Here is an 11,382-nt window from a genome sequence, read left to right on the forward strand (position 1 = left end):
CTGAAACCCTCCTGCTGAATGACCTTTGGTATCCACAGTATAGTAGCTGGTAGGGAGGACTAAATTGTGAAAGATTTCTCAAGTTCCACAAAAACAAATACTTGACTAAAAAGTCTCCAATAATTTGTTTGATCTAAATGAAGTCTGATACAGTCTATTTGATATTCCTGACTTCAGATAGGAGACAAATAGGAATATGCAAGCACAATCTATAGTAGTGTGATGCTTAAGGATTTGCTAGCAGTACATCAAAACTTGATGGAGAAATGCAGCTGGAAACAGTTTTGCTCACTTCTCAGAAAGCAACAGCAGATTAAAAGTTCTGACCTGACATGGTCTATGGGAGTTCATGGTCTGTGCAACTGCTCAGCCTCTGAAAGGATCAGCTGTGCAACTGACACAGGACAGAGAAAGAAAAAAAGACATTTGAAAGAAAAAAACCCGTCATATTTCATGTAGCAAGAAAGAGGTTTTCCTAAGATGAAAAAAATATATATATAGAAGGATAAAAATATCATAGAATAGGTGCTAATTCTTTTATTATTTATTTATTGCAAGGGAGCACAAGAGCTGATGCCACCTTGCAAGGTCAGTTGAACATTTCAGTAGATGAAGAATGGCTGCCAATGACTGATTGACACAACTATTTCCACCTAAAGTAAAACACTATCAAATTTCTGACAGGTAGTTAAGGGTTCTCCTTCTGTGATAATTCTTATTACAGTGTACCAAGCAGAAAAGCTCTTGTTTACTTGAAGAGAAGAGGGGTGGACTAGATGTTGTGTCTGGCCTGAGCCCATCTGTTTGCCTTTGGGAGAGCTGTATCCTCAGTCACTAGATGCATTGGCATTGTCCTAACTAAAGGCATTCCCTACTCACTAGATAACTGCTCGGAGCAGTCAGTTTTCTTCAGCATATATTCAGCATTGGGATAGACCACATCAACAAGAAACTGCTGTTTTTACTCTGGGCAAAGGCTTGGCCTGATTCTCCACTGCAGTATAGTCAGTTTTCAGCTGTATTTGGCCAGGTTTGGTACTGCAGAGACAGAGCTTGGTTAGCAGCACTATGCCTCTGCAGCTTTCTGGTATCTGCAGCCAGGCTAGGCACAGAGTGGGGCACCAAGAAATGCTATTGCTGTTCAGTAACAACTGCACCCTCTGCCTCTGTTCTAGTTCTGCATGGCTGTTATTGCCACCACGATGCCAATCCCCTGTGGAGGCTTCATGCCTGTTTTCGTACTAGGTGAGTTTCAGTTTTGCGTTGCAGCATATCCATCTGGCAGGTGGAGAGAACAGGAGAGACACTGCCTACACACCCAGTAGGGTTCATCTGGTGTATGAAGAGTCATCACTTGATGTCTGTGAAAACCTGATTAGCAGTCCACAGACCGGCCTCTGGGTCTCTGCTTTTAACATTTCCCCAACCCCCCATAACCAAATGCCAAGTAGGAAATCCCTATCCTTTTACATAAGGAAAGCCACACCTGGGGAGACAGTACACAGTCTGAAAATATGTCTTCCAGCCTGGGAATCACACGTACTGCTGTGCCTGGTGTTCCCAAGTGAATGAATGAGGGGTCAACTGTATTTACCTTAGTACCCTTTCTTCCTCTTGGAGTCTAACTCCTGTATTTTGTAACTGAGAACTACTCTTTAGTCCCCGGTGCCATTTTGACATAAGTTTTGGCTTTGTTTCTGTAAGAAAATATCCAAGTGATTGCCCAGCACACCTGCACAGCACAGACTGGATGTTCCTTAAATGTTGACTCCGTAACTGTCAGCAATATTTTTCAGGTGCTGCATTTGGACGTCTCATCGGGGAAATCATGGCATTGCTTTTTCCCAATGGGATCCTCTTTGATGATATTCTTTATCAAATCTTACCTGGAGGATATGCTGTCATTGGTGAGCCTCCATGTCTTCCCTTTTCTTCACCTGGTCCCACGGCTGTAATTGTCCTGGTTGACATGACATGCTGTTTCTATATGACAGTCTCCTCCTCTCCCTATTCCTTCTCCTACCTGGGAAAGGTGCAGCAGCTTTGACAGGAGCGGTGAGCCACACTGTCTCCACTGCTGTTATCTGCTTCGAGCTGACGGGCCAGATCTCTCACATCCTGCCCATGATGGTGGCTGTCATTCTTGCCAACATGGTGGCCCAGAGCTTGCAGCCCAGCCTCTACGACAGCATCATCCAGGTGAAGAAGTTGCCCTACCTGCCAGACCTGGGCTGGAATCACATAAGGTATAGTAGGTGGAAACAGGGAGTGGCAAAGAAATAAAGCAGGAGAGGGTTAAGACCTCAGGGGAATAAAAGGTTATGAAAAGGAGACAGTATTACAAAGGAATTAAGAAGGCAGAAAAGGCCTGTAGTAACAAAAAACAGGTATTGGAGTAGAATTAGGTTTCTTACACAAAAATGGAGAAAAGTCCTCTTCTTTTTTTTTTCACTGAAAGCACAAGTTTGAATGACCAGCAATGTTACTGAATTTGTATTAATATTTCCAAATTGCTTCAGCTTAAAAATTTAAAAATCAGTAATCTCATTTATCTAAATTCAGTGGGGTTTGGATATTTTTTCCCCAGCAAATGTTTTAAACACTTTATTTGGATATTTTGCTTGAAGCAAAATTCAGTTATTCCTATATATGTCTTCCTCTCTCTAGTATACATCACACACATAGGTATGTATACAAAAACCATCTATACAGGTGTGTATTTTATGGTGAGGGGTAATGGAGTGGAATACATCTGTGATGGAAATCCAGTTAATCTCTGTTTATACTCTTGGAAAGTCCTCTGGTTACTCTCACAGGAGATCATTTGGCAGCTGTATTTTGAACAGTTTTTAAAGAAGTGGTCATTTATGTATTTCTTTAGGGAATTTATCTGCTTGACATTTTTAATATGTTAACTCTTCCTCTTATCGTCCATAAATTCACAGCAAATACAATATCTTTGTTGAGGATATTATGGTCCAAGATGTGAAATTTGTTTCCTCCAACTGTAAATACCGAGACTTGCAAGCAGTACTCCAAAGCACCACAGTGAAATCTTTGCCTTTGGTGGACTCGCCAGGTAAGCAGTGTGGAGAAACTGGTCCTTCCTGAAGACTGCCTCAGCTTGGAGAAACTAGCTTTCAAATTGCACGGCGTGAAGCAGGCAGTGTGACCTGCCACATAAAAAAATAATTCTTAAAAATCTCCTGCTGTGGATGATGTATGGCAGAAGGCTGTTTCAGCTGGCCAGACAGGTAAGCTGGAGCGTGGGCAGTGAAGCAGATCCAGCACGTAAGGGAGGTGTGTGGGATCCTGCATGAGCCAAGAGCATGCCTCTGCTGTGACACTGAGGGGTGGCACAGCTCAGGACAGTGAGCTCCCTTCCCACAGCCTAGGAGCCACCACAGGGCTGGTCAATGACTCTTGTACAGCACTAGATGGTACGAGCCCGAGCACTCAGAAGAGGCTGGAAGGAGGAAGGTGTGGTGTGTGGAAGGGGACCTTCAAAACCTTGAGGTGGCTTGATGGCTTCCCTGCTCTGTGTTGTGCAGAGACCATGATCCTCCTGGGGTCTGTGGAGCGATCGGAACTGCAGGCTCTCCTCCAGACGCACATCAGCCCAGAGCGGCGACGGCTCCTCAACAGAGAAATGCAGCAGAAGCTGAATGAGGCACCCTACGATGGACCCTGGGCAAACCTGCCAAAGCTGAAGCACGAATCTTTCGCTTATGTTGATGAGGATGAGGATACAGATGAGAAGGGAGAGGTGAGGGAGAGAAGTGGGCAGACTGCAACACGGAGACTGCTTAGAAGCAGTCAGGCATTCGAGGAGGCTGAGAAATAAATGGCATTAAGATGGACTTTATTATCTCTCCTTTCCATAACAGCTGCCTCGGCCCCCAAGTCCCACTCCCAGTTACCCAGAGGAGCCAAACGGCCCAACAAGTCCTCTTAAACAAATGTCTGAAACTTTGGAGCCCCAGCAACACTCAGGTATGGTAGCTTCTGTCATGGCTCAACCATAGCCAGCCTGGGGAAGCTTTCATGCTAACTCTGTGTACCTGCCCCTGCGAGGTGCTGGTTTCCCAGAGACTGAGAGAAGGAGCTTTCTCTGCTGTTCCTGTATGAAAGACACTTTGTTAGTGCACCTCAGCATCAGTGTAATGTACCTGGAAATACCTTCTGTCACGATCCCTCAGAGAGCATGGCAAAACTAGGCCCACTAAGGATGGTCTCTCTCTGTCTCCCTGCTCCATTCTTTGCAATAACAACTCCTTGGACATTTTCTGGAGAGTCTGCATGAAAGGGTTCCATCTCTTGTCTCCTTCACCATGTGAATGAATTTCCCTGGGGAAAGCACAGTATCTGAGAGCTAAACATCTGCACTAAGTTTTTGAGTAGCTTAGGCTTAGCTCAGCCATCTCCAAAACTGAAGGGCTCCTCCCTTGGACACGCATGTCTTTGATTCAGCTGCATTAATGTGATGGACAAACACTGATGTATTGTGTTCTTTTGTGTCACACCCCAGCCTGTATTAGCTTTGCTTTCAAGACTGTACTCATAGCTCATTTCTGATTCGTAAGTATATTTGATGCAGGATGGTGGGTTGTTTTTGTCCTTTATGCATCCTGAAATATGCAGAGAGTGAGTAAGCACAGAGATGTAGCCCAGTCTTGAGAATGAGGGCTTTAGCTCGTGCTTTTAGGCACCCAAAGGTTACATGCAACAGAGCATATAGCATATTCTGGTCCATTAACACATCTCATGTATGACTGTAAACCTCTAAGGCATAAAAAAGTCCACTTTATGCTTCCAGAGCAGTGGGGTGGTGGGCAGCCATCCACCTATCTTACCAAAGCAGAAAAAGAACCACATATGAAAACAAGGACGGTATGTGAAACATTTTATGTGAAGCTAGAACTGAGTGACCCAGGAATGACAAGAGGAAGTGAAACAGGAATGAATTCATGAGACCTTCCCTTCTTTTTCAGTTTGGCTCACAGCTATCCAGCTATCATTGTTTCTGATCAAACTTCCTCCAGAGCCTTGTTCACAACAGCACCAGGCTCTGTCTCCTCCTCTTTGCTAACTCCCTGCCTGGGAGTAGAATTCTGGTCTCTTCTATTCCCATCATTCCACTGCTGGCAGAACCCATGGACTCCTCACCCCTTGGCACCTGTCACATCCAGTTTGTTGATATGTTTTGTTGCATGGGAATATTCATTCTGGAATGCCCCAGACACCATCTTACAAACTGGCTCAGTTCTATCATGTCCCTCATAGTATTTCCCAGCCTGCCTCGAGTAAGAGGATGGGATAGGCGTGGGGCTTTGTGTTTTTGTCTCTCACTTGTTCTTTCTTATCCATGTGTTTGTTCTCATCTTTCAGGCAGTTTCAGGAGTCTGAGGCAACTGATCCAGCACCTCTTGTGCCACTGCAGCCGTCCACATGAGACAGAGAGCACCATCCAGGTTAGGGCTACAGAGAACCTGGTAGTACCCTGAAGAAGGAAGGGAATGCACTGGAAATAGGAACTACTACTCGAGACATTCAGTATTTGGCTAAAGCATGGACACAATTACGAACTCTGACAGCATCAGTGGGGAACTCCCTCCAAGGAGAAAGTGTGTGATTACTGTAAGGGAGTGTGCATCTTCCTAAAGAGTCACCTGTGCTCAGCTGTCAGGCTACCACCATGACTGAGTTTGGGCATCTTTTCTCAGTGAAAAAAATTACTGATATTTTGGCTAAGATGTAGTAAAGAGCAGTTCTATTCCATTTGGCAAACAGTTTTGGACAGATGGATAAAAAGGAAAAAAATGCTTTTGGCTCTTGCCGTGTTAAATGCCCTTGGTTATCTGACACATCTGCACAAGGTTTGGGGATAACAGACAGAGCTTATGGGAGACCCATCCACTCCAGGGCAGTGGTTGGACCCCATGTGGGATACCCTGAGAGCATCTAAATCACTATTAGATGGCCATGTTTAGGCACCTGAATTGCTCCACCAGAACTCCATGGTGAATTGTCACTGGCAAGGGAAGCACAGCAAGGGCAGAGTACACTGTATAATGGATGAGTATAAAGGAAATCTAAGCCCTTGGCAATACGCTATCTGGAACAAAAAGGGGACTGCATGGGATGAGGAGGCTGTGCAGATTTTCCCCTTCTGTATTCTGTGAAACTGTGGGTGTTTGGCTGTCCTGAACAGTGTTTTCTCCTACAGGAGCCCGTGGAGGTCATTGAGACAATGACACCAGAAGAGGTAAGACCAAGTGCAAAAAGGGAGTCAGGTCAAGTAAGTGCTTCTTTTACCCATTTCCTATCACTTGCAATACTCCAGGAACCTCAGTGATTGCCATGTAAAGCCATAGCCAAATCCATTTTCTTCTTGGAGTGGCACAGTGGGCAAGTCTCACCCATAAGAGAAGAGATTGTTTGGCTAGATGTGCTGATAAGACTCTGACTAATCTGATCTAGCTTTGAAGTCAGCCCTGCTGCAGCAGGGTTTTGGACTAGAGACCTCCACAGGTGCCCCCTCATCTTCATCTTTCTCTGGGCCCATGTTGTTTCTTCATTTCTTACACAAAGGATCAATTATCTTGCAACAACAAGGGGAAGATGCACTCAGAAAGGAAAGCTAAAGATGTTCACTCCCTCCTTAAGAAGAAGCAAAACCCCACCTTCTCAGAAAATCTCTGAATTGCCCTGTTTCCACAGGGACTGGAAATCTGGCAAGAAAGGGATGGGAAACCCGAGGGGTGAGACATAATGGATGAGATGAATGATGTACACAGGAAGGAAGAAGCATTAACAGGAGGAGGGGACTAGTTTGGGTACACAAGATAGCAACCCTGCAGGTAGCTGTAAGAGTGATTCCTCTTCTTTCCTGTGTCAGATAGATGCTTGGGAACAGGAGGAGCTGAACAAGAACGTGTGCTTTGACAGCTGCCGCGTAGATCCCTCCCCTTTCCAACTGGTGGAGAGAACTTCCCTTCACAAGGTGAGTGCAGATGTCTCCCTGAGGTATACATCATTTTTCTCCACTCTATCATTCCAAGTTCAGTCTATGACTTATTTCTTCCCCTTGTCTCCACCTACAACTACTATCACCATCCAGCTACAGAAGTGAGCTTGTTCCTGTAATCTTCTGTGTGTACCTCCAATCTCCTGCAAAATGAAAGGCTTTGTGATAAGAACTCTGAGACAAAAAAATCTGCTGCATTAAAAGTAGCACTGTGTGCCTTGCTGCCGGGGCATTACACTGAGATTTACACTCTGCCCTGTCAGTGTGCAGCACTGGAATGAGCACTCCTGGATTTCTCAGGGTGTTCTGTCAGGGTGTAGAATCTGCCTGTAGCATAGGCTCTTCATTGAAGTGAAGCACAAGGAAAGAGGAAGCTGGATCATACAACATCTAGAGTCGGCACAGGATGACTGGGAATTAAAGCAATCGTATATCAGGAGGAAGATAGGACTGGGCTTTCACTCACTGGAAAGGGAAAGCAGTCTCCTGAAGCAAAAGTGCACAGTGCATGCTTTTATCAATACTCATTTAATGTGAATGGTCAGCACAGGCCTTACATTAAAATAATTAATTACTGTTAAGATATCAGCCTTGAGCAAAATGAGAACAGGTTAGCATATAGTTCAGATGAGTTTTCTAAAGGGGTGGCTGAAGTAATCTGAAAACCACTAGCATTTATCTTTGAGAATATAGGCCTACAAGAAATCATACCTGAAGGCTGCTCATGGGGAAAGTTTTGTACTTGTCATACAAAAGAGTAAGTGAGAAACTCTAAAATAACAGACAAATCAACTTAACTTGGATGCGCAAAAACCCCAGGAATAAATAATCAAACTATCTGAAGTATGAACAGCTAGAGCTAAATGTGAGACTACTGCCAATGGCAAGAATATCACAGTTTATGGTGACCAAACCATATTTAACCAGTCTGGTTTTCTTTTACACTAGAGTAAAATGTCTTGTTCATGAGAAATCAGATTTCTCCTAGTTTACACTTGAACATGACGTTCAGTATCTCAAATGATGCTAAAAAAAAGGTCAAACACTAGCTGTGACAGAATGATTTCATGTAAGGCCACAGGTAAAAGTCCAGCTAGAGCTTGGCTTCAAGAACTTGAAGTCTGGAAATACACCAGAGATGAGCACTGAGAATGTGGAAAGTTTTAGAAAGCCAAATCTGTGAATAATAGTAAAATAATGGGGTATATTTAGGCTGAAGAAAAGAAGACTGATAGCAGTGTGGTATCTGTCCTTTCAAGGAGACTTTGTAAGAGAAAGGGAATAACTTGTTCTCAGTGTTCTCACTGCACTGGATAAGCAGCAACAAGCTTAAGTTTTCACAGAAAATATTCTGGGACAGGAAAAAAGAAATCCTCTATTGCTAAGGAAAGCACTGGAATAAATAACCTAAGTGGTTTTTGACTTTACATATTACTATACGGTAGTTCAGTTTCCAGCACCAAAATGAAATAGGATCTGCATAGGTCTCCAAATGCACAACACAGAGTGCTGTATGGGATCCTCCACCAGATGCAGGATGAGAATGACCTTGAGAATGTGCTCTCCATCACCAACACACTCACAACTACAGCTGCACAGCAGAAGGTGCAAAGCATAGTATTTGGCAGATACAAAAGGGAAGGAAGGGAAGACGTAATTTCTCACTGGCATAACTGCACAGTTGTGTGTCTTTCTGATTTCCATTTCCTAATCCCAAGTCCCAGCTCCAGCACCAAGTACTGTGTTACCATTTTCCAAAGTCCCTGCAATGGTCTTTTGTGGTTTTGCTCCTAGACGCACACATTGTTCTCGCTACTGGGCCTCAGCCATGCCTACGTAACCAGCATGGGGAAGCTGAGGGGAGTGCTGGCTTTGGAAGAGGTGAGTACAGATCCTTTGCCAGCCTCTTAAATAACTGCAAGTGTCCTGTGGATCACTGCAGTAACTCACAGGTGCTGCAAGTTCCAGCTGGGAATATATATAACTGCAAGTGCTACATTTTCAATCCAGGGTTGAATTCTGAGTCAGCTCTTTGGAAGCTTTGTAGGGGAATGGATGACTGCATTTCAGAGGAGGCAGCAGGTGTTGTTTACAGGGATGTTAGAAGGTTCATCTTTATCATGAGTGTAGGGCTCTTAACTGAGGCTTAATAGCCACTCTTAACTGAGTGACTATTACTGCTTCTGAAATTGGTGTGGAATTTGTTATTTACCATGGAATTTTTCATTACATCACCAGCGTAAAAGATTATCTCCAGAGGCTCCAGCAGCAGAGCTGTGACTCTATTTGTGATCCCTTTAACATGGGGAGTAGACGAACTTCTCCTGGGTAGGGCTGGGCCAGCCTCCCTTTCACTTTTTTTCTGAAATTTTACTCCTTTTCCAGCTCCAGAAGGCAATAGAGGGTTCCACCCGCTCTGGGGTTCGTCTCCGACCACCCCTGGCCAGTTTCCGTGACATCAACCGGACTTCCACCAACAATCAGACCGGGCAGGGCCCTCAGGCATGGAGCCGGGAGGACAACGGCACGGTGGCAGCACAGCCAGCAGCAAACCTGGGCACTGAGAGCCCTCTGCCTCCCTGCTCACACTCCCCACAGCCCTCACACTCACAGGAAGAGGGGGAAGTCCCCAGCTCCGCTTACGCCACGGATACTGAGTTGGAAGAGATGGAGTTGACAGGGCCAGTCGCTGAAAACATCTCAGACATCCTCAAGGACATAAACCTACGCACCACTGACCTGGATGAAGATGAGTATGAGGATGAGGATGTTCCCTTATAGCTGGTGTGAGGGTAGTAGTCCATCACACTCTTCAGTGAGCCAGTCTTCTTGTGTTCGCTCCTCAAAGAGAAGCTTTTGGATGTTCTTTGCAATCCCCAGAGAGGGATGATTCAGCTGGGAGGAGGGACATCAGACTGAGCCCTTCTGCTGCTGCTTTCTCTCTGTGCAGACTGTTAGGCTGCTGGACTATTTGGGCGTGTGCAGGTGTCAGATGTGGACTGCAAGATGCCTGTGGCATGCACTGTAACAGGACATGGACACTGCTGGACACAGTCAGGATCAATGTGCCATGTGGAAAGTGGAGGAAGATCAGCTCTCACTCGCTCACTGGTGCCATCCTTCCAGTCACACCAGGCCTGTACACAGCAGTGTAACACAGCCAGACCTCCAGCCTAGAAGCATACTGCTGCTTCTACCTGCCACCCTGTCCACGTTGCTGCAGCTCCTTTTCACTGCCCCTTATCTTGCACCCCCCCAAAACATTCCCATGTAGAACATTTTTATTCTTTCTCAATTTTTACTCTGGGATTTTCCTGGATGGGGATGCAGTTAGGAGCTTCTCCTCTGTCCTTGTAGCTGAGCCATGCCCTAAAAACAGATGGCAGGAAAATATTTGGTATATGTCTCATGTCTTGAATTCAGCCAAGACTTTAGAAAACACTGGAAGGGAGAAAAGCTTGTTTGTTTTCCCACCATCTCTGGGTTTTTTAAGCAGAATGGGAAAATCTTAAGTGAGGGCATCCTCAGTGCTGGGGGAAGAGGAGTAAAATAGCATATATGTACCTATATTTCAAATAACTGTGTTTGTCTCTCTGAATCACTGTTCACAATTTTCCACAGCTATAGTCTTAAAATACAAGAACTCAAGAAAAAAAATAATTATGGAGTATTAGCAGGCTGCCAAGAAATACAGCAGAGGGAAGACACATTTTCTACACTTTGAAAACAGGTTTCTTTCTGAAAACTCCTGCTCTCTTCCCTGGTAATTCTACCCTGCCTACTTTCCACATATTTCTGCATACCTCAGATCTGAGAATTCCAGCTCTCGCTTTTGCCAGCTTGTCTCTGTTGTGACTAACAGCAGAGACCTCAACCCTTGTCTGCAGCATCCCTCTGTATTCCAGTTCTAAATCTGGAACAGATCTGCATCTTGCAAAAAGACGTCTTGTCAGTTCGTGTCATGCATGCAAAACCTTGGCATCCAAAGATAAGATGCTGCTTTGTTTAATTCACCGCTCTTGTGAGGTTTCCTCAGTAAACAGGCAAAACCAAATTCTGTGTATTCTACAGCTTCTTCTAACAGTCTACATCTCTTTCTACCATATTTTTGGTGTCTCATGGCACTTAGATGCAGTCCCAAGCAGCCTATTAGATGTGTTTCCACTTAACAGCAAGAGAGAAGAAATCCAGGCTCTGAAAATACGTTCTTGGGGGTATTCTCATTCCCTTTCCTGGTATTAGTAAATCATTATCTAACTTAGAGTGACCAGTTTCACTTCAACATGTAATTTTCCATAAACTGTCTCACGAGCAAGTCAAAAATATCATTACCTCTAACCCAGTCACCAAAGGAA

General features: G+C 44.7%; 1 protein-coding gene across 1 annotated transcript in view; it reads left to right on the plus strand.

The window, feature by feature from the left end:
- Nucleotides 1-10,469, plus strand: part of CLCN1 (chloride voltage-gated channel 1) — a 36,277-nt gene extending 25,808 nt beyond the window's left edge. The window contains exons 13-23 of the mRNA XM_017736506.1: nucleotides 1,176-1,245; nucleotides 1,797-1,907; nucleotides 2,033-2,246; nucleotides 2,946-3,079; nucleotides 3,552-3,766; nucleotides 3,888-3,993; nucleotides 5,389-5,471; nucleotides 6,227-6,265; nucleotides 6,899-7,003; nucleotides 8,822-8,908; nucleotides 9,413-10,469. Of these exons, the coding sequence (XP_017591995.1) occupies nucleotides 1,176-1,245; nucleotides 1,797-1,907; nucleotides 2,033-2,246; nucleotides 2,946-3,079; nucleotides 3,552-3,766; nucleotides 3,888-3,993; nucleotides 5,389-5,471; nucleotides 6,227-6,265; nucleotides 6,899-7,003; nucleotides 8,822-8,908; nucleotides 9,413-9,808 (1,560 nt within the window). The 3' untranslated portion in view covers nucleotides 9,809-10,469. The remainder of the gene's footprint in view (nucleotides 1-1,175; nucleotides 1,246-1,796; nucleotides 1,908-2,032; nucleotides 2,247-2,945; nucleotides 3,080-3,551; nucleotides 3,767-3,887; nucleotides 3,994-5,388; nucleotides 5,472-6,226; nucleotides 6,266-6,898; nucleotides 7,004-8,821; nucleotides 8,909-9,412) is intronic.
- The last annotated feature ends 913 nt before the right edge of the window (nucleotides 10,470-11,382 follow it).

Source organism: Corvus brachyrhynchos, unplaced genomic scaffold, assembly GCF_000691975.1.
Source record: "Corvus brachyrhynchos isolate BGI_N302 unplaced genomic scaffold, ASM69197v1 scaffold176, whole genome shotgun sequence".
Classification (NCBI taxonomy): domain Eukaryota; kingdom Metazoa; phylum Chordata; class Aves; order Passeriformes; family Corvidae; genus Corvus; species Corvus brachyrhynchos.